This window comes from Artemia franciscana, chromosome 9, assembly GCF_032884065.1.
Source record: "Artemia franciscana chromosome 9, ASM3288406v1, whole genome shotgun sequence".
Lineage (NCBI taxonomy): Eukaryota > Metazoa > Arthropoda > Branchiopoda > Anostraca > Artemiidae > Artemia > Artemia franciscana.
In genome coordinates this window covers 18,434,465-18,454,402 of record NC_088871.1, presented here as the reverse complement: position 1 = coordinate 18,454,402, position 19,938 = coordinate 18,434,465, and the positions used below count along the sequence as shown (strand labels likewise).

The 19,938-nt window shown below is 36.6% G+C and overlaps 1 protein-coding gene across 20 annotated transcripts in view; it reads left to right on the top strand.

The window, feature by feature from the left end:
• The first annotated feature begins 310 nt into the window (after positions 1-310).
• The window catches only part of LOC136031098 (putative ATP-dependent RNA helicase Pl10), a 75,554-nt gene continuing 55,926 nt past the window's right edge, over positions 311-19,938 (top strand). For 10 of the 20 annotated variants that reach the window (XM_065710390.1, XM_065710383.1, XM_065710389.1 and 7 more), the window contains exons 1-2: positions 318-473; positions 19,336-19,514. In XM_065710390.1, the coding sequence (XP_065566462.1) occupies positions 19,480-19,514 (35 nt within the window). In that variant the 5' untranslated portion in view covers positions 318-473; positions 19,336-19,479. Of the gene's footprint in view, positions 474-19,335; positions 19,515-19,938 lie in introns of all 20 variants that reach the window. The other 10 variants (XM_065710396.1, XM_065710394.1, XM_065710395.1 and 7 more) reach the window with 5 other exon arrangements.

Genomic DNA, 19,938 nt, shown 5'->3' with positions numbered 1-19,938 from the left:
TCGAATATAACAGTGCTGATGTCTTTGAATGTGTTTTTAATGCAGATCCTGTTGGCGTTTCTCGGGCTAGAGAAATCAGTATATCTTCAGTTTCCTGATTCCACATTTCCAAATCTGTTTTGCTCTGGAACTCTTTCCCTGTTGGTCAAATTTATGAACTTTATGAAAATAGTTAACTAAAGTTTAACTTTAATGCTTGCTGACGTAAAGGTTTACAGGAGGTTAACAAAGCAACTTTACGAACTTTGCGAACTTTACGAACGCCGTCTGAGTCTTCCTTCAGGTTCTGCATATCATTGGATTTCTTCCACAAATTTGCTTTTACATTTTTTATGATGATAATGGCGAAAAGTATGTCTGCAAAAAAGGATACTTTGGAATCTATCTGAATTTGTTTGTGATAAGCCGTCAAAATTCCTAAGTAATTTTGAGTGTATATTTTTAAGGATCTATTTGTTTTATCAAAGTTTTGGGTGAGCTATCCAATTTCTTGATTTTTCATAGAATTTGCCAGGTCCAGCTTGTAAAATTTTAAACTCAGATTGGACCAAACTTTGTAATTATTTTCTAAATGTTCTATCTTCATAATATGGTCAAGAATTGTACACTGTAGATTCTCTGTTAAACCACTTTCATGCAGTAGGTCTAGTGTAATTTTGACAAGTCCTTGGGAAGAGGGCAAAGTTGGAGCCAATTTTCCCAAATCAAGTGAAAATGACAATGAAAACAGAAAAATCAGCCATGTAGCAGGCCTAGCAAAAAAAGGCTAAGATACACTAAAGAAAATTGACCCTTTTGTATATATATAGGCCTATATAGCCTATATATATATGTATGTATAGGCCCATAATTATACATTTGTATAGGCTAGTCTGTTGTCTGGAATTAAATAATAAAAGTCAAATTTTTCCAGTAGGCCAGGCCTACAGATTACCAGTTTTTCAAGATTTTATTAGCCAATTAAAACTAGTTTGGTCATAATCATCAGCCAATTCAGTAAAGCTTTAGTTTTGTCACAAGCTGTTGAAAATGCATATCACTGCATATAGCAAGATTCTGATAATTGCATATTGTTTTAATGTCATTATTACAGAAGCACATCCATTTTCAGCTTTCTAAAATTCCCCTTTAACAAAACTAAAAATGCATAAAGTAGGCAGGGTTTTGAAGCAAAGGGAAATGTTGAAGTTAGGGAATATGAATGAATAATGACATAAATTGGCTTGACAACAGCAATAGTACATGGGTGTGTGAAAATTGAATAAAGGATTATTGCCTAAATTTGTGAGATAGAACATTTATTTTGGTAAAATTCTAGTTAATTGACTTCTTGCTATCTTGCTTCTTGCTAAAGTTTCATAAAATGAAACTTTCAGGGATGAATCTTACAGAAAAAAGTATGTCCCAGGAAGGTATTTTGAAGCATCTACCTCCACTCCTTCTACCTCTACAGGGCCCTGACCTTTGATGACCTTTAAAAATATGTGTGTTATAAAAGTGAAACCTTGCAAAATAGTAAAAGCAAAAATGCAAAATTGTAAAAGGAGATTATACCAATCGTGATCTACTATTTTAATATTGTGTCTTTTGATTACATTTTCAACTGCAACACGAGGGTCGGTCATGTGATACTTTTTAATGAGGATTGAGTTTCTATACCAGGGAGGAAAACGTAGGAGGTATTTAGCAAAACGGAAGAAAAGCGCACGGATTTTAGACAATTCAGCCTTCAAGAATAGTTTCCAAAATGGAGCCAGGTACAGAATATGAGGTAAAACAGTAGCGTTATATAGGCTGGCAAGGAGGGGCGGCTAAAACGGAATTTAGCAGCGACTATGGAAGCATACGAGCCGGAGATTCGTCGATTTAGGTGTTTGATCAGTAGAAGACGTGTATGCCTTAGAGACGAGCCAATAGGGACTCCGAGGTAATTTATGTGGTCAGCAGTATTCACGAGATTTTCACGAAAAAGCAGTGAAGGCACGTGTGGTGTTTTTTGCCAATTGAAGAGAACTATCTCGGTTTTCTCAGTGTTAAAACTGAGGCCAAGTTTTAGATATTCGGTTTTAAGCGTTTTAAAAATATCAGAAGCTTTTTTCAATGTTCTACTTAAGTTCAAGACGTCGTCGGCGTAGCATACTAAGGAGGTGTCTATAGAGGAAAGAATGCATGAGGTTGGGCATTTATCTTGTGCTTGAAGAACATAATTATTGAACAAATGAGGGGAGGAGACAGCTCCCTGGCGGGCACCCTTCAAAACGGGGATCAATTTTTCATGAGGCCGGGGAGGCAAATTTTTGTCGGGAGGAAGCTTTAGGCAAATGGACAGTCTCGAGTACATATCACGTAGGGATCGAACTATGCAGGGATTCAGACCTCGTTGTGAAGCTTTTAATAACATTGCAGCGTGTATGAGTGAATCGAATGCACGGCTGATGTCATGACTAGCTAAGGCTATGCTCTCTCCAGAAAAATCCGCATCGAGTAGCACACTCAATACAGCCGTCAAGGCATCAGCACTACCAGTTCGGCGCTTAAATCCGAATTGACGTGGCGGGGTGTAGCATTTAGTTTCCAGTTCATTAATGAATAGAAGCTCGAATAGTTTACATAAAGATGTGGCGACTGTAATGGGGCGGAAAGATGAGCATTTGATTTCATTTTTCCCTTTCTTCGGAATGGGGGTAAGATCCCCTACGCAGAAAGATGAGGGAACAACACCTTGCGTGAAGATCATCTGCATAAGAAGCGAAAGATGCATAGCGAGAACCGAACCACCATGTTTAATATGGATAGCGCTAACACGGTCAATTCCGCAAGAAGACTTATTTTTCAACCGACGAATTGCTTGAATAACGGACTCTAAACTGACAACAAAATCACCGTGCGGAAGATTATCAAAGAACTCGAAAATTCTCTCTCGTACATGTCTTCAAGCTGGGGGTTAGGAGCAGCAAATTCACTCGCATAATAAGAATACCAATCCACGACGGGGATTTCAGACGACGACAACAGAGGGGTAGGCTTTGCCAAAGATACAGACTTGAAAAGAAAATTTTGATCCTGTTTTGCACGGGCGGAATAGCTTTTCGAATAGACTGGACAGAACACATGACCAAACAAACGTAGCTAGGCCTCCTGAAGGTCTTCCTCGGCTGCCACTCTGTTTAGCTGGGACTTTGTAGGCCTTCGTGGTATGATTCAGTTCTAGCAGGTTTTCATTTTGCATGGTAATAAAGTGCTCTTGAATGCACACTACATCATGTTCGACACTTCATTGAACAAGTTCATTTCTTCTTTTTTTTTTTTTTTTTTTTTTTTTTTTTTTTTTTAATTAATACAGTACAATCAATTCATTTCATCTCCCTTCTTTTCTACAAATTCAACTTTGTTGGGGGTTTCACCTGATGACCAGAACAAGTTGCCATTGCCCTTCTTCCATGGTTAATCTGCTCTGCCTGTGCCGGATCCATCACCTCTTTGTTTGTGACACCTTGCTTTGGTGTTGGAGACTCCACTGTAGGGGGGTCCATAGTTTCTTGGGAATCAGCTAAGGGATCGGGAACATTCTTTGATGGCGAGACGCTTGAAGTTTCGACTTGGTTTCGACTTGGCAACTAGCACCATTGTGCAGGTCAGTCACCATTGGGTCTTGTCTTGATTTGATGTGTATTCTGTTGCAGCGGAACATCCCTCCTTCTTCAAGACCCACATAGTATGAACAAGGGCTGTTGCCAGTCTTGCAAACTGTTGCCTTCTTCCATTTTCCCCGGTTAGTCAACTGGACCCAGACTTTCTGACCCATTTTCAGTGGTTCCATATTCCTTGCATGCTGATTATAGTGTTTGCTTTGTGCCTCTTGGGCCATCTCCCTCTGTTGTCTGAATCGGTCAAATTGGAAGGCTCCTGGTTGCAAAGTTTGTGTGATGCTGGGCAGGAGTGATCTCAGTTGGCGTCCCACCATTATTTGAGCTGGGGCAAATCCATCAATGGGTGTGTTCAGATACTCCAATAGTGCTAGATACCGGTCACTCTTGCTCTCAGCGGCCTTCACCATGAGTCTTTTTGCTATTTGAACAGCTTTTTCACTTAAGCCGTTGGACTGAGGGTAGTTTGGGCTTGAGGTTGAGTGTAATATTCCCCAGTCAGTCATGAATTGCTCAAATTCCTTTGCGCTGAACTGGGGGCCATTGTCAGTTGTAAGTCGCTCGGGAATCCCATGTTGGACAAAGTGAGATTTCAGTTTGTTGATGACCTGCTGTGACGTGGTGTTTGTCAGGCATTCAACCTCAAAGAACCAACTCATGTAATCGACAGTGACCATGTAATCCTGTCCATTGAGCTGGAACAGGTCAGTAGCTACATGCTGGAATGGGTAGTTGGGTATTTTGTGCAGGATCATCGGCTCCTTCTGTTGGTTCATGGCAAACTTGGCGCATACCTCGCACTGGTTGACCAGCCTCTCAATATCTCGAGTGATGCCTGGCCAGAATACAGACCTTCTTGCCCTCTCTTTGGTCTTCGCCACTCCTAAATGGGAAGAGTGTAATTGGCCTAATATGCCTGCTCTCATGGATCTCGGGATGACTATGCGCTCCCCTTTAACAACAAGGCCATCAAGTTCTGCCAACTCATGACGATAACTCCAGAAGGGCCCAAGTTTTCTGTCTAGGCTCTTTTTATTGTTCGGCCAACCCACTTGTATTGTTTCCAACAGGGAATTCAGTGTTTCGTCTTTAGTCGTTTCTTTACGTATTTGTGCAAGCCTTTGGCTTGCTATGGGTACAGTTTGAAGGACTGAGTGAACCAGAATTTCCATGTCTACCTGCGACTCAATGTCTGTATCCGCAAGGTGCAGGCTGGATAGGTTGTCCGCTAAAGGGATAGTCTTTCCAGGTTTGTATCTAAGCTTGATATCATATGGCTGAATAAGCCAACATCATTCGCTGCAGCCTTGGAGGTGCCCTTTGTATAGACTTCCCAAAAATCGACTCAAGAGGCTTGTGGTCTGTGGTCACGCATATCGTTCTTCCAAACAGATACTGGTGAAATGTTTTGCAAGCAAAGGTTATTGCAAGCATCTCTTTTTCCATTTGGGAGTAACGCTGCTCTGCCTCACTTAGAGAGCGAGATGCAAAAGCAACGGTTGCTCCATCTGTTGATAGCTGGGCACCCAGACTATGCTGGGAAGCATCTGTGATCACCTCTATCTCTTTGGCCTCTGGATCAAAGTAGGAGAGGTTTTTGGAGATTGCATTCTGAATCCCTCTCTTGGCCTCCTTGTGGCTTGTATTCCATTCAAACTTCTGCTGTTTGGACAAGTCTCTGAGGGATTTGTTCAGCATAGCCAGGTTGGGGATGTATCTAGACAAGTAATTGTACATTCCTAATAATGTCTGCAGTTCCTCCTGGTTTTGGGGTGCGGGCATGTTTTCTAATGCCTGGGTTTTCTCTGGGTCTGGGGCGATGCTGCTTGTTGTCAGTCTGTGTCCGAAGTAGGTGATGGAAGTAGTGTCAAAAACACATTTTTCTTTGTTGAACTGCACTCCCTTGTCTCTTGCGGCTTGGAATACTGCCCTCAGCTTGGTGTCATGTTCAGCATCACTACAACCAATGCCTGCAATATCATCAACGATCAGCCCGATATCCAGTTCTGTAAAGACCTCCTCCATCTTTCGCTGAAATCAATCCAAATGGGTATTGGTTCCATTTATACCTGCCATACATGGTGTTGAATGTTGTCAACTCAGAGGATGGTTTGTCCAACACCATCGACCAGTATCCATTTCGGGCATCCATCTTAAAGAACTTCTTTGCACCTTTGCACTTTGCTGCTACTTCATCAAATAAGGGTATAGGGTAATGCAGTCTCTCAATTGCTCTGTTTAAATCAACAGGGTCCAAACAGATCCTGAGTGACCCATCTGCCTTTCTCACCAGAACCAAGGAATTCACCCACTGTGTTGGCTTTGTCACTTTTTCTATGACTCCAAGTAACTCCAGTCTGTCTAACTCCTCTTTGAACTTAGCTTGTAGTGCAAAAGGAACCCGTTTTGGCGGTTGTTTAGTAGGGATTGCACCCTCTTTCAGATATACTTTGCAGGTTCCAGGCAGTGTCCCTATGCCCTCAAAGACATCACTGAATTCGTTTAAGAGTTTTTGGATGATTGGTCTGATTGGGGCTGGATTGCTGACACTGAGGACAAACTTAATCAGCTGAAGTCGTTCACTGGACTGGGGGCTGAGGATGGGTGCTCTATCTGAGCAGACCACATGGAAGGTATGGGTCTGGGGGGTTTGGTTCTTGTACTGAACTTTTAGGTTGGCTGTCCCCAGCACCTTTAGCTGTTCTCCGGTGTAGCTGGTCAGCACATCAGCAGTCGGCAGCGGTGCTGCCTTTCTTGCCAATTTGTTGAAGTCTTTGAGTGGCAAAATATTGGCCTCAGCACCAGTGTCTATCTTGAATGCCAATTCACTATCATTTTCTGTCAGTTTTATCAGAGCATAAGGCTTTTCCACCTTTTCTTCTGTGGAAATGGACTCAATCATGAATTCTCTCCCATCTTCCACTTTGCTTCTTGTTTCAAGTTCATGTACTACTTTGCTCTTGCACATTTTGGCAAAATGGTTCATCTTCCTGCATTTGCTGCACTGCTTCCCTTTTGCTGGGCACTTATGGCTTCTTGAGTATGGGCCACCACAGAAATAGCATGCAGGGGAGTTTTTCTGTCTTTGAACCACTTCCACCTCTTGCTTAATTGGAATCTGCGCCTGTTCGTTAAGCTTGAGTGCTTGGGTCTCTTGCACAGTTTCTATAGCTCGACTGCACTCAATTGCTCTAGCCAAGGTAAGTGTGGCTCCCTCACTGAGAAGCCACTCACGGATTCTTGCATTCTTGACTCCAAAGACCAACCGATCTCGAACTAGCTGGTCTTCTAGGGTATCAAATTCACAATCCTTGGCAAGTACTTTCAACTGAGTGACATATGACTCAATGGTCTCTCCATCCGCTTGGTTTCTCTAATGAAAGATGTATCTGGCAAAGATGGGGTTTGCACTTGGCTGAATATAATTTTTGAACTTGTCTAGATTTGAAGATTTGAACTTGAGCTCACAATGTCTCTTAAATTTTCTCCATTCTGATTTTAGGTTGGGGCTTGACCAGTTGATTGATGGAGCTGGTGTACTATCCATGTTGAACTTCTGGCACCATGCAATGATTTCTTTGATATACTATTCAGTTAATACGTATATTTGACCCAAGCACCTGTAACAAAAGCATAATAAGGCAACTGCAAGCAAGCACACAAGCATTAGCATTAATATATAAGCAAAAGCAAGCAATAAGTTCATTTCACACGCCACTACATCGCTCAAAGTCGAATTTTATAACCTTAGTGAAAAATTGAAAAATGAAATAAAAAAGCAAAGAAACAGCCAATGATATTCTAGAAGATTTGGTCATGAAGCAAAAAAATTTTGTTGTATTTGGACTTCAAGAGGATCCAAACTAGTATTAAGAAGAGTCAACATGAGGTTGATTTAAAGCTCCTGAATCAAGTAATTTTGCAGAATTGCCCTGTCAAATGTTCATTTAGAGTTCGTTTGGGAAGAATAAATAATGGAAAATGTCGTCCGATCAAACTGTTTTTCCGTAGCCCCATAGAACGTGATGCTGCTTCTTTCTTCTTGAGTGGTAACCTGAACACCATAAAATCCTCATACCCGACTTTTAACTTTTCTCATGATCGCACAAAACTGGAACTTGCTCAAAAGAAAAGGTATAACGCTCTGAAAGAGGAATTTAACCAAAAAGTGACAGCAGGAGAATCAGGTTGGAAAGTTAAAGATGGAAAGGGTGGTCTAGAACTTGTAAAGATAAGCTCTTTTCGAGGTGAAAATAGCTCGCAAATCTCTAGGGAGGCAGTTATGGAACAATGATTTCCTTATGCTCTACACCAACGCAGATACTTTATCAAATAAAGTTGAAGAATCACAGTCATTGATGTCAGTGCATAAGCCTCATGTTGTTGTTGTTACTGAATCTTTGCCTAAGAATTGTGCACATCCAGAAGCATATTTTCAACAGGTTAAAGGTTATACTTTATTAGTGAATACTAACTATAAACGTGGAATTTTTGTTTATGTTCATTTGTTGCTTAAGTACACAGAAGTAAATGATCCTTTAGTTCTGAGTATTAGTGAATGTTTAGTGTTTGATGTAAAATTTCCTAGGTCTACAAATAGTATTAGAATTGTTGCAGTGTATAGAAGTCCTAGTGTTAATGAGCTATCTCCAAATAATAATGCAAATTTATTACAGTATCTTCACAATGTTTCAACAGTTTGTTCAAGGGTATTAGTGGTGGGTGATTTTAACCTACCTTCCATTGATTGGAAAAATCAAATAACCTTGCTTTCTAATCAATCATTTGAGGATCATTTCCTTCAAAAATTGCAGGACACGTACCTATGCCAACACGTTCAGGAGCCTACACGATTTCGGGATGATTCGAATCCTTGTCCTTGACTTGGTAATAACAAAATCTCCTGACGATGTTAGAAATATTGAAATTCTACCTCCATTAGGAAAAAGTGATCACACCGTTCTTAAACTGTCATTAAAATCTCCAGGTGATGATTCTACTCCTCAAAAACAGACTCTTAAATATAATTACACTAAAGGCGATTATGAGTCTTTCCGAAATTTCATTTCATCACTTGTATCACCGAACAGTTGAGGGAAAATAAATATAATGTTAATGAGGTATTTTGAGCTGATTCATGAGGCTTTGGTAGTGGGTCAAAACAAATTTATTCCGACTATAGTTTATAGTCAGCTTTATAAAAATAGGCAAACTCTTCCTCGAGAAATTCTACAAGCTATTAGCGAAAAAAATTATTGGTGGCGTGAGTATATTAAAATAAGAAGCACTGAGTCATGGATAAGATATAAAAGAGCAAGAAATAGAGCAACTAGGCTTCTTCGGTCAAGTCGTGAGGCACTTGAATCTTCTATCATTGCATCAGCCCAAAGTTGCCCAAAAAGGCTTTGGAAATATATAAGAAAAAACCAGACTTCTCAGTCCCCATCCTCAACTTCATTCACTGACCCTAAAACACAGACAAATATAGACAATGATAATGAAAAAGCTGAACATTTTAATAAACTTTTCTCATCTGTTTTTACACGACCTCACAGTGAAACTCCTATTGATCCTAATTTTTCTACCAATTTCACAATAGATTTTGATGATTCTGACTTTGATGATCAACAAGTTTTTGAGGTCTTGAAGCATCTTGACATAAATAAATCATCAGACATTCATGAATTTTCAAACCATATGATCCAAGAGCTTGCAACAGTACTCACTGAACCACTGACATATTTGTATAATCTGTGTCTGGCGTCTGGTACTTGCCCTTTGGCATGGAAAAAAGCAATAATTAAACCCCTGTATAAAAGTGGCACAAAAACGCAATTTAAAACTATAGACCAATATCAAACACTTCAATTTTTTCCAGAGTTATGGAAAAACTAATTGTCAAGAGAATACAAAATTATTTCGAATCAAATCTTCTTTGAAATCCATCTCAACACGGTTTCCGTAAAAAACGTTCATGTAATACACAGCTTTTGGAAGTAATTACTGACTTCCATAGGATGGCAGATGAAGGTCTCAGGTTTGATTGCATTTATATAGATTTTTCTAAGACGTTTGATAAAATTTCCATTCTGCTTTTACTTCAAAAGTGTGAGGTATATCACCTTGGTGCCAGAACGTTGAATTGGATTGGTGATTATCTAACAGGCAGGACACAGAAAGTGATTGTAGGTGATGCTTTGTCCTCTGCTGAGATAGTTTTAAGTGGCGTTCCACAAGGTAGTTGCCTTGGTCCAGTACTTTTCTGCCTTTTCATCAATGACTTGCCTCTTGTTGTCCACCATTCCACAATTAAAATGTTTGCAGATGATGTAAAGCTCTACGCTCCTTGACAAATTCAGATGAAGCTTCGTTGCTTCAAAAGGACTTGGATGCAGTGCACAATTGGTGTAATGCTAACTCCATGTTTGTCAACGAAAATAAGTGTAGGGTCGTCCATTACTTCGGCAAAGCAGAACAAAGTTACCAATACCATCTTGCTGGAAATTCAATCTTACCTGTTGAAAATGTCCGTGACCTTGGTGTTCATTTTGATTCTAGTCTTAGGTTTGACAAGCATGTCTCTGAAGTAACTCGTAAGGCAAACTATCAGCTATTATGTCTTAGACGGAATTTCCGTAAGTTCAATCTCAATTCATTCATTGCCATTTATAAATCAACAGTTCGACCGATACTCGAATACAATTCGTCAGTATGGTATCCATTGAATAAAAATGACAGAGCAAGGGTTGAAAAAAATACAGCAAAGAGCAACTAAGCAAGTACCTTATTTGAAACATTTGCCGTATGAAAATAGACTGCACAGGCTAGGATTGTCAAGTCTTCAATTCCGAAGGGATAGGGCAGACATTATTAACACATTCCATATAATCAAAGGCATTGATAATATAAGTACATCACAGTTCTTCACATTTAATGATACTAACAGGACCCGTTATCACCCACATAAATTGTACCCCTCACTTTCAAAAAGGAAAATAGGCCAACATTCATTTTACAGCAGGGTGTGGAAGCCATGGAATGACCTCCCACCTAAAACATTTCTAACAGATGACATAAACAGATTCAAAACAAAACTAGCAGAAACAAATTTTCAAAGTAAATCATTTTTAAATAATTTATAGTATTATTTGTCAGTGTTTGTTGTAGTCGTTATTTTCATTGATTTGTATGTGTGTATTATGTTGTCAGTATTGTCACAACTTCTATTTATTATGTTAATTGCGACAAGCTTGAAAGCTTACCGTATTTGGTATTAATAAATAAATAAAAACAATATGCAATAATCAGAATCTACCTCTATCATCCCTTCAAACTTTTAACACCAGTGGCTCTGCCAGGAGTTCCTTTACAATTGGGAAGCTGCAGAGTCCTCCACAAGAGTCTAATCTAACAGCCACAATCTACACCAAACAAATTCTTTTTTTCATGGAGCATCACAAGGATGGATAATCCTTACATCGCTCCAAGCTGCAATTTAAGGTAATTTTTAAGGTAAAAACAATATGCAATCATCAGAATCTAGCTCTATCTTCCCTTCAAACTTTTAACACCATTGAAGCTTGCCCTTAACTAACTACAATATCTAGGGAAAATAGGGTTGCAATGATGAAAGATCATGACCATAACAAACAAGGCTTAACCAATCAGACCTTGCCCCACTGCCTGCAAGGCTCATAGACTAATATGCTTTGCTCTTTAGGCTAGGTAATGTTACCTGTAAGCAAAATTGGACATTGCAATGCCTACCTTTTTTAAGATTTAACTAATTGCTTGGATTTGTTGGTTCAAATTTTGTCACAGGCCAATGTCACAACAGCTACTATTGCAATTGTTCAGAAATAGCTGGCTAATTTAAACTTGAAAGTGAAAGTGAACCATCTTGGACATTAGCATTAATAGAAGCATGAGTTTTTTAATTGATCTTTCAACTTCCTACTATACAGAAATTACCAGTGATGACTGGAATTAGTATTTAAAATATAATTTGATTCATATTGTACAAATCCAACATTTCCTTCATCTTCAAAACCCTGCCCACTTTATGCATTTTTAGTTTGCATTTTATGCATTTTTAAAAAATGGATGTACTTCTATAATTAGCATTTCTAATTGCTATAGTATAGAAAGCATACTGCTTTGCAGCATAGTTTCCAGTTTAGACAGCTTGTGTTGAAAGTAAAGTTCTACTGCCAATTCTAACTACTTAAACATAGTGTCCTAGATTAGAGGCTATTGTCCCATTTTTTGAAGGATGCATTTTAATCAAGACCTATGCCCAAGTTTAGTCACTCTCTGAGTACTGGGTGTCTTTTTCTTTAAAGGCATAATTTACTTCTTATCTTGGCCAAAGTCATTTCTGAACCTGATTTGTGTGAGACTAGCCTCTGCTTGAGTAGACAGTAAATTTTTCTTTGTTCATATTATTGACTTACAAATAAAGTGAACATACCTCTTGATGCCTTTTTTAAGCTCTTTACAAATATAATAATTGCTTCTATTGAAAATTCAAATTTAAGCCCTTTTTGAGCTATTGAAAATGACCAAAATATTTCTAGTTTTTTTGCATAAAAAAGGCTTAAAAGATTTGATTCAAAGTTGCTGTTTTATTGTAAATCCATTTTTTATTGTTGTACAAGCCATAAGCTTTTATTTTCCACAATTAAGTTGGATAAATAAATTGTACATATTCTGCCATTTTTTTCTTCCTCAGCTCCAAACGTTCAATCAAAATATACTACACTTTCTCAGTGCCAAAATTTGTTCAATATTATGATAGTTAATGCAGAAAAACATGAAAAACATAGAATGGTTTCCATGAAAACAGAAAAACTGGAAAAATTAAATGAAACAATAATTTTAAAGTAAAAAAAAAACTTTTTTATTGCAGTTGAAAAATCTTGGAAACTAAAACCAGTTGGATACCCCCTTCATCTGAATCCTCATCAGAATATGCTTCTTGCTTGGCTTCAACCTCCACTACTCAAGAAGGTGAGGGTTCTGACCCAGGGGGGTAGGGGTAAAGCTTTTTAGCTTCAATTAAAAAATAATGTAGGCACTTTTCTGGCTCATAGGTTTCAAGTAAGAGAAATCTAGCAATGTACTGCCTCAAGTACAGACTCCTTGTCCCTGACCTTTTGTAATTCTTCTTCAGAGAGCACCATAGCCTCTCAATACATTGGGTGTGGATGGTCACATCTTCAGGGTCTACAAAGTTTTTGGAGTGATTTATCTGGTGATGAGTGACAAACTGGATTATGCTGCCTGGCAGTTGCTCATAATTATTGAACCCAACTTTATGTGTCTTTGAATGAGAGGGATTAGAGTTTCTTTATTCCTTTTGAGAATCTCACCACCATTTAAGAGAGGAATTATAAACTTCTCTTGCTCACCCTCTCAATACCCAAACCTGGCTGAGTATCCTTCCCTGATTATATATCTGTTGTACCAAACTTTTGTCTATTTCAACAACAACAGCCTCAGCTCCTATTGGCTTTTGGCATCCTACCCAATGCTCAAGCACCTTACTAGACATTGACCTCCAGTCCAGAGTTGTTCTTGTGCTAATCCCTAGTTCTAGAATTATCAAACAATGCCCCTCATGTCAGTCAAATAGAATTTGATGAACATGATGGCTTCGTTTGGTGGAAGTCTGATGCCATGTAGAAAACTTCCCTTCCTATCACTTACAGAGAAGTTGCATTGTTTCCTCTTTTGTTTTTGGGATTGCAACTGAGTTGTTAAAGTTGACTTGATCTTAACTTGATCTTAACAATGTTAAAATCAACCTAAGCATACCTATAAACAGTTTAATGCTATTCTCCTTTTAAAAAAATATACCCTCAATCAATAATTACCTTTGCATGCCAAATTTAAATACAGTTAAACTGCTTGGTGTGCAGTTGGACAATGACCTTAAACAGGAGTCCCACACTTTTCACTTATTCAAGCCTGGTAGTTTTATCCTTAAATATTTCTCTCTTCTCAAGCAGTTCTCCATATCAATCCAGAACCTTAAAATAATTAATTGTTTTTATGTGACCCTGTCTTGAATATGCTTGCCCTGTCTGGCACCCTGGGTTGATCAACACCCAATGTTCTAAAATTGAAAGCATTCAAAAAAGAGCAATAAAAAATTATATGGGGACATCCTATACTACTTGATGAAGGTTTGGCTAGACTTGAACTTACTACATTGGAATCATGACATCACATCCTTACCATGAACTTTGGGTGCAAGTGCCTTAGTTCTGACTATCATTGACCTCTTCTTCCCCCTTTAAAGAAAATCCCCCAATCCTTCCTATTACAAGATTTAATGTTTGTAGAGCTCCAAATGCCCAACTCGACTTGTGTCCCCAAATGTTGACCATGAGGTACAAAAACTTTTGTTCCCCATTTGGTTTCCCATTTTAATAATTGATTTAACTTTGTAATTATGTTTATCCCTTAACATTTGTTTTATCATTGTAATTGTTCTGACTTGCTTATTCTAGCTTGTGTGCTATTTTAGCCAATAAATCACATTATCATTGTTATTAAAATTGAAAAGTGTATTTATAATTTAATTGAACAGTCAGCATCAAGGAAGAAGAAAACATCATAATACTGTAAAATTTATTTATCCAACTTAATCATTGAAAATCAGTGCTTGTGGATTATATAACAATAAAAAATGGATTTATTGTAAAACAGTAAGTTTAAAAACAGTGTTTTAAGCTTTTTTTTATACAAAAAAAAACTAGAAATATTTTGGTACTTTTCAAGACTTCAAAAAGGCTTAAATTTGAATTTGTGATAGAAGTGATTATTATATTCATAAAGAGCTTAAAAAAGCATCAAAATGAGTGTTCGCTCTATTTGTAAGTCAATAATATGACATCAGACATCCTCTTGATGTTCTCATGGACTAATGTATAGGTTATTCTTAAGCTAGGCTACGGTAAAATCCTCAGTGCACAGTCTTTGACTAATATACTTTAATTTGAATTTATCTACTAAAATGGACAAATGGTACCTGACCTTAAACATGATGCAAATGGTTTCAATAAGAGATTAAATAAATAAAAAACAAGTTTTTTTAACTGAAAGTAAGGAGCAACATTAAAACTTAAAACGAACAGAAATTACTCCGTGTATGTAAAGGGATTTTCCTCCTCAACGCCCCATTTTTAAGCTAAAGCTTGACTCTTTTTTTTTAACTCTACTTTTTAAAACGGTAAAATCTTTAGTGTAAAGAGCTGGGCATTGAGGAGGAAAATCCCCTTACATATTTGGAGTAATTTCTGTTTGATTTAAGTTTTAATGTTGCTCCTTACTTTCAGTTAAAAAAAACGCGTTTTTTTTTTAATTTCTGAACATCTTTGAATTAATGCATTATTTAGTTTGGCTCTGCACATAAATAATTAAAACGAAATTTGCATATTAACATTTTTTGGCTAAATGGCTTTCTCATAGTTTTAATCGGAAGATTTTGAGAAAAAAGGAGTGGCGGAAGAGGCCTAGTTGCCTTCCAATTTTTTGATTACTTAAAAAGGCAACTAGAACTTTTTATTTTTTACGAATGTTTTCATTAGTAAAAAATATATGTAACTTAAGAATCAACTTACATAACGAACTTCTATATTTGTATGTTTTGATTATGTATATGAGGGGGTTCACTCCCTCGTCAATGCCTTGCTCTTTACACTAAAGCTTACATTTTGTCCCAATTCCTTAAGAATGACCCCTGAATCACAAAGGCTGTAGAATAAATAGTTGAAATTACTAAAAATACTTTAGCGTAAAGAGTGAGGTATTACGAGGAGGTGAACCCCTCATATGCGTAATAATTTCTGTTCGTTTTAATGCTGCTCCTTACTTTCAGTTGAAAAAACTTGGAATTGGAATTGAGCTGTGGTTTTATCTTGTCCCTATGTCAGTGCTACTATCTTGCATTTTCATCTTGAAATATTTAAAATCTAGAAAACTCCACCAATCCAGAAAAAAAAATATACCATTTCTGATAAATTTATTAGGCTAATATGGTAATATTTGTTTAGGCAATTTGTTGTTACACAGGAAGGGCTACTTCAGCAAGGTACTCTATTGCATCAACCTACTTAACATCAGACATGTTGAAATCTCTAAAAAGAGAAAAAATAATTATTGTGGGAATTAATTCTAGTCATTATATCAGATAGGTTTGTAGCTAGCTGTGAATTATAATGACCAGTGGATAAAGGACTTCCATAATTAACTCACATCATAAATGACTCTAATCTCATTTGTGGTTTCAAGTTAACATCTTCAACTCTTGGTCCACTTCAGCAAGATACTGCTTATTTTTACACAATTTTCTTTTATCTTTAATTCGGCAGTTTCTTTTAGCAAAAACTACAAAACTGCACATGTAGATTTTTTCATTAAAAATTGCACTTCTGAGTTTTTCTAACTTTTATAATTTAATTATTAAACTTAGATATTCAATAAATATAATTAAATTAAGAATTTGAATAATTGAAACAGTATAGTAGTATAGGATGTCCCCAGTATAATTTTTGTTGCTCTTTTTTGAATGCTCTCAATTTTAGAACATTGGGCATTAGTCAACCCAACAGCAAAAGGAAGAAACTGAAATATGAGTCTATTTAGGAAATCTTTAAATGATTATAAAAACTGAGTTGAATTTACACAATTTTTTTAAGTTATGTTGCCAAACTAAAACAAAGCACTGAGGGACTGTAGGATTTTTTTTCTGATCAGTGCAAATATGGTTTTATGGCGAACATTCGTCTTGATGCTTTTTTTAAGCTCTTTATGAATATAATAATCACTTCTATCACAAATTCAAATTTAAGCCTTTTTGAAGTCTTGAAAAGTACCAAAATATTTCTATTTTTTTTGTGTATAAAAAAAAGCTTAATACATTGTTTTCAAACTTACTGTTTTACAATAAATCCATTTTATATTGTTATATAATCCACAAGTACTGATTTTCAATGATTGAGTTGGATAAATAAATTTTACAGTATTGTGCTGTTTTCTTCTTCCTTGATGCTGACTGTTCAATTAAATTGTAAATACACTTTTTTAACATTTTTATACAATTTTAATAACAATAATAATGTTATTTATTGGCTAAAATAGCACACAAGCTAGAATAAGCAAGTCAGAACAATTACAATGATAAAACAAATTTTAAGGGATAAACATAATTACAAAGTTAAATCGATTATTAAAATAGGGAACAAAAGAGTTGTTGTAAAGTCTTGTATTAGGAAGGATTGGGGGATTTTCTTTAAAGGGGGAAGAAGAGGTCAATGATATTCAGAACTAAGGCACTTGCGCCCAAAGTTCATGGTAAGGATGTGATGTCATGATTCCAATGTAGTAAGTTCAAGTCTAGCCAAACCTTCATCAAGTAGTATAGGATGTCCCCAGTATAATTTTTATTGCTCTTTTTTGAATGCTTTCAATTTTAGAACGTTGGGCGTTGGTCAACCCAAAAACAAAAGGAAGAAACTGATATATGAGTCTATTTAGGAAATCTTTAAATGATAATCAAAACTGAGTTGAATTTACACAATTTTCTAAGTTATGTCGCCAAACTAAAACAAAGCACTGAGGGACTGTAGGATTTTTTTTTTTGTGATCAGTGCAAATATGGTTTTTGCTTATGAAAATATTACCCTTATTCAGACAAAATGTGTGTTCTTCCTGATCATCAAATTTAAGATGGAAAGGTTATTAAGATGTTAATCATTGCTGCATAAATGTATGTTCATATTCATTTATCAAAAATTGTTGTTCTTTCCTGAGGAAGCATGGGTTGTTAATGAGATACTTGTTGATTTTTAAAAATGTAACTTAATTTTTATTTAAATTTTTGATCTGAAAAAACTCGAAAAGTGTTGTTTATTTTTAAAGTCAGGAAGGGTGTGCAAAAGCACAGGATGGTTGGCCCCCAACCCCCCATTGCACTTCCTGGCTGAAGGGCCGAGAAACGGAGATCAGCACCACCGGTAGCCCCCCCCCACCCCAAGGCCCTTTTCGCCCAAATGCATCTGGTCAAAATTTGAATAAAGGATTACCAGAAATTCAGAAGAATTTCATATTTTGGGGATAAGAGTCCCTGTGCCTGTTCCTATGTGTGCAGCCCTGCCAGTACATACCTGTTTTCATTATGAACTAGTGTTTTATTGTTCTGGATATAAACAACTTATACAGCAAATAGTAAAAAAAAATTGAAAACTATTGCATTTTGCAATTATAATTTGCCAAACAGGGCATCAATCTGCTGGGCTACCAAAGCGTTATGATCAGAATTATAAACTGGAAATTATATTTTTAGTGTGAGAAAATCTTGCCAGGTGACAGACATAAAAAATGCTACTTTTTATAAAGTTGCCAAGATGACTAGAGTAAGAATATTCCAACCCCCTCCAAACAACAAAGTTTGAAGCGTCATTTTATATCTGAAATTCCTCTCACAAATGGAAGTTTGGTCTCCTAGTACTGCTTATTAAAACTGAAAACCATAGAAAAAGAGTATAAGGTGATACTGCTTATGTATGCATGCAGTTTTGTAACCTTTTAGCTATGCTGAACAAGTGGATATCTCAAAATTTTGATCGAACGGTTTTTGAAAGAAAAGGGACGTTTGAGTGGGGCTGGTTGCCCTCCAATTATTTTGGTCACATAAAAAAGAACATTATAAACTTTAATTTCCGTTCAAGTGAACCCTCTCCTGATGTTTTAGGACTATTGGTCTGGTACGGTCATCCCTGAGAAAAAACACATCCGTGATCTTTCTTCTGGTAAAAAATTAAAAATTTTACATTTTTGCATTTGCATTTTGTGATTTGTTTGATCGAATAATGAATCTATGGGCAATAACGTGAAAAATCACCAGATTTAGAAAAAACCTAGAAATACCTTAACAATCCAGGATGTTTTAAAAATCCAAAAATCACTAGATGAGAAAAGCATCCCCTAACAGACCTCAAAAATCCCTGTTATAGGGGGGAAATTCCTAGAATGGAAACACTGGACATAATGCTATCAATCTCAAGAAAGACACCATATTGTGTTTCGATGCTTCAAACCTTGCAATTACCTATGTTTTGAAATAGATGGCGCTGATGCATCCACTATTGGGACCATTACATAATGTTCCAATTTGCATTAAAGCGAAAAAATATAATGCACTATGTTTGCTACAATATTTTTCACCACAACTAATGAGATTTCAATATATTAATCTTATTTATAATAGATGTGTTATTCTACATAAGTTATAGCGCTTGCTCTAATACTCCTCCCAACGGCTTATTCCTTCGGATACGCTATAAAATTATGGAAAACCCCAAAATAACTCGGGGTTTTACTAGTCAAGTAAACTTTTTCTGTTTGTATTTTACGTGGTATGTAATTACTAAATAAATGGGGCTCAGAAAGTGGAATTTGAAGTTGGCTGCTCTTCAAATCAGGATCTGAAAGTACAAATTATTAACTTTCCTCTCTATGCATAGCATGTTCAAATTTACAAGTTTGAATTCTATCATGCAATTCAGTTTTTTTCCGAAACAATAAAATCTTGAAAAAAATTCGTTCCCTCTTTTGAGAGGGTAATTATTTCATAATATATGTAAACTGTTAAAAATTTGTTTCATATTAATCATCATTTTAGGTCAAGTGCTAGTCAATTGGCTGTTGAGTGAATTGGATGAAGTAAACTATCAAAAACATTCTCTTGTGCAACTGGAAGTTCGACAGCCCATTATTAATTTCTACACTATGCTTTTGCATGCTGGGTTTATAAGACCTGTTGAGGATGGTAACATCAACGGGGTGGATATGGACTTCGAGGTATGGAGCTTACTGGTTTCTCACGACCCCGAAATATCTAGTATCTAAAGGTGGCTTGGTTTAATTTTACGTTGATTACAAAAATAACGAAATATTGTAGTTGCATTTAATGTGAAAACTTTTTTTCTTTTTTTTAATTCTTTTTTTTTTTTTATTGACAGTGGAACAAGAAATTGAAATAAACCCCAAGAGGAATAGAAATTTGGGCATGGAGTCAGCTATGACCTTTTTTCAGCGGTTGAAAAAATACCGACACAATGGTGCCCTTAACAAACTAGCAATTACATTGTAAAATAGGCTCTTCAAAACTGCACAATGTCGCTAGACTTTGGTCGCAGAATATTAAAACTCATTGATTCGTAGACAAAAGATAAAGCAGTTTGGGACAATGTATATAATAACCCGTTTTTCTATTTCTAGAAAA